This window comes from Lipotes vexillifer, unplaced genomic scaffold (genome assembly GCF_000442215.2).
Source record: "Lipotes vexillifer unplaced genomic scaffold, Lipotes_vexillifer_v1.1 scaffold1122, whole genome shotgun sequence".
NCBI classification, from domain to species: domain Eukaryota; kingdom Metazoa; phylum Chordata; class Mammalia; order Artiodactyla; family Lipotidae; genus Lipotes; species Lipotes vexillifer.
In genome coordinates, this window is record NW_006798649.1 from 631,130 (window position 1) to 633,905 (window position 2,776).

Here is a 2,776-nt window from a genome sequence, read left to right on the forward strand (position 1 = left end):
CCACTTTCCCCCCTTGGTGTCCGTACGTTTGTTCTCAAGATGAGTTTTTTTTTTTTTTTAATAAGGTTTGAAATGCCAGTTAAAAGCTAGCTTCTTTAAAATGACAAGTTATGGGACTTCCCTCGTGGCACAGTGGTTAAGAATCTGCCTGCCAGTGCAGGGGACACAGGTTTGAGCCCTGGTCCAAGAAGATCCTACATGCCACGGAGCAACTAAGCCCGTGCGCCACAACTACTGAGCCTGTGTGCCACAACTACTGAAGCCCAAGCACCTAGAGCCTGTGCTCCACAACAAGAGAAGCCACTGCAATGAGAAACCCATGCACCGCAACGAAGAGTAGCCCCCGCTCGCCACAACTAGAGAAAGCCCACGAGTAGCAACGAAGACCCAGTGCAGCCAAAAAATGAACAAACAAACAAACAAATAAATTTACAAAAAAACCCTACAAGTTATGCTTGTATCCTGTTTGACTTCCCATTTTGTAGCAAGGGAAGCTGATAGAAGTGTTGCAGGAAAGAGAGTGGGGCATGAGAGGATGGTCATGTCTCAGGTCTCAGGCAAGTCCGAGTATGGGTTCTTGGCTTTGCGCAGGAAAGAATTCAAGAGCAAGCCGTAGTAAAATGAAAGATGATTTATTCAGGGAGAAACACACTCCGTAGAGAGAGTGTGGGCCATCTCGGAAGGTGAGAGAGGCACCAGGGTATGGGGTTGTCAGTTTTTATAGGGGTGGGTAATATCATAGGCTAATGAGTGGGAGGAGTATTCCAGCTATTTTGGGGAAGGGGTGGGGATTTTCAGGAATTGGGCCACCAATTTTTGACCTTTATGGTCGGCCTTGGAACTGTCATGGTACCTGTGGGTGTGTCATTTAGTTTGCTGATGTGTTACAATGAGTGTATACTGAGGCTCAAGGTCTAATGGAAGTCGACTTGTCCTCCATCTTGGATCTAGTTGGTTCTAACCAGTTTATGTCAGGTTCTTAGGCTGTGTCATTCTTTCAAAGGTTGTGTTGCAGGAAGGGGGACACCTTCCAGGGCCCGAGAGTGGGCACTTGTCTAACACTCAGAAATGAATTGTCTGAGTAGACACACGTGCTGACAAAGCAAGAGACTTCATTGGGAAGGGACGCCCGGGCAGAGTAGGAGGGTAAGGGAACCCAGGAGGACTGCTCTGCCACAAGTGGCTTTCAGTCTTGGGTTTTATGGTGATGGGATTAGTTTCCCGGTTGGCCAGTCATTTTGACTCAGGGTCCTTTCTGGTGTCGCACAACCGCTCAGCCAAGATGGATTCCAGCGAGGATTCTAGGAGGTTAGTGGACTGGCATCTCCTCTCTCCTTTTGACCTTTCCCATATTATTCCGGTTGGTGGTGGCTTGGTAGTTCCTTACCAAGGATCTCCTGTCCTAAAATAACTCATGCAAATTGTTACTGCTTTGCTTGGCCAGGGTGGGCAGTTTCAGTCAGTGTTTTACCTAACAGTTGTGCCCTGCCCCCTTCCTGTCTCAGAGGAGGGTTGAATTTATACTTTGTTGTCATTAATAAGTCTTCTCAGAAGAGTGAGGAACCTTGTTAGCTGTAAACCAGACTCTGTTGATTTTTAAAAAATTTTTTTTATTTTTACAATGTGGACCAGTTGTTTTTTTTTTAAGTCTTTATTGAATTTGTTACAATATTGCTTCTGTTTTATGTTTTCGATTTTTGATGGGGAGGCATGTGGGATCTTAGCTCCCTGACCAGGGATCGAACCCACACCCCCCTCATTGGAAGGCGAAGTCTTAATCACTGGACCGCCAGAGAAGTCCTCAGACTCTGTTGATTTTTTTATTTATAAATTTCACGGATTTTTGTCACCTTTTTACTAGAAAAAGTTCTGAAGGTAAACTCAAGTTTATTTAAAAATTTATTTTCCTTCTCTATAGCTTTTTTTTTTAAGGATAAAAGTTGAAAGGTGAAAAACTTTAATTAAATCTTACTCTTTATTTCAGTTCATGCTGTATCTTTCCTTTGATGATGTATGTCCACCTTGGTTTAACCCATTTTATAGGTATTTAGGTATTTACTCTTTTTAGATATTTACTCTTTGGGCTTGGCACATTTTAAAAGCTGCTTTAACTGATACTGAATATTTTGACTCTGACTTTCCTGTGGTCTCTTGCCAAGACATGTTGCAACATGTTGCAGAGGTTTTCCTTGGTGCTCTTGGAGTCTTTAAATCTATTACTTAATCTTGGTAATTCCCCCAGCCCTGCATCTGTCTCCTAGGGGGTGCTCTTGAGCGCTGTCCAAGAGAGGAGGAGATACCAGAGAACTGGGGAGGTAAAGATTGCAAATTTCACTTTCAGCTAAAACAGTTTACTCATTATCATCAGTGTAGAGGTTGAAGCATGCCTGAACCTGTTTCTCTTGCAGGCTTCACTTGAGGGAAGTATAGATGGTTCTTACTCTTAGTGAAGCTCTACAGTTTTTTGCTGGATCTGAACTAGAAAGTGATCAGAAGGGTAACAAGAACCTCAGCATGGGTATATTGCACTTGTGTAGGGTGCTGTGATATATGTGTTTCTTTTGCTTCTGCTGGTTGCTTTTTTTGTAAATCCTAAAGAGAATTTTCTACTTTAGAAGAGATTTTACAATTTTTTTCCTTTTAGATTTATCAGCAGACTTCACTTCACCACTGCCAAAATGACAACATTTTCCACCTCTGCCCATTGTTCAACATCTGACAGTGCTTGCAGGATGTCTCCAGAACAGACCAATCAGGTAACTTATTTTTAGGCATT

At 42.9% G+C, this 2,776-nt stretch overlaps 1 protein-coding gene across 6 annotated transcripts in view; it reads left to right on the forward strand.

Moving 5' to 3' along the window:
• The window catches only part of MDM4 (MDM4 regulator of p53), a 35,964-nt gene that overhangs the window by 14,067 nt on the left and 19,121 nt on the right, over window positions 1-2,776 (forward strand). For 4 of the 6 annotated variants that reach the window (XM_007470664.1, XM_007470663.1, XM_007470666.1 and 1 more), the window contains exon 1: window positions 2,679-2,756. In XM_007470664.1, coding sequence (XP_007470726.1) covers window positions 2,679-2,756 — 78 coding nt within the window. Of the gene's footprint in view, window positions 1-2,644; window positions 2,757-2,776 lie in introns of those variants that run through there. The other 2 variants (XM_007470661.1, XM_007470662.1) reach the window with 1 other exon arrangement.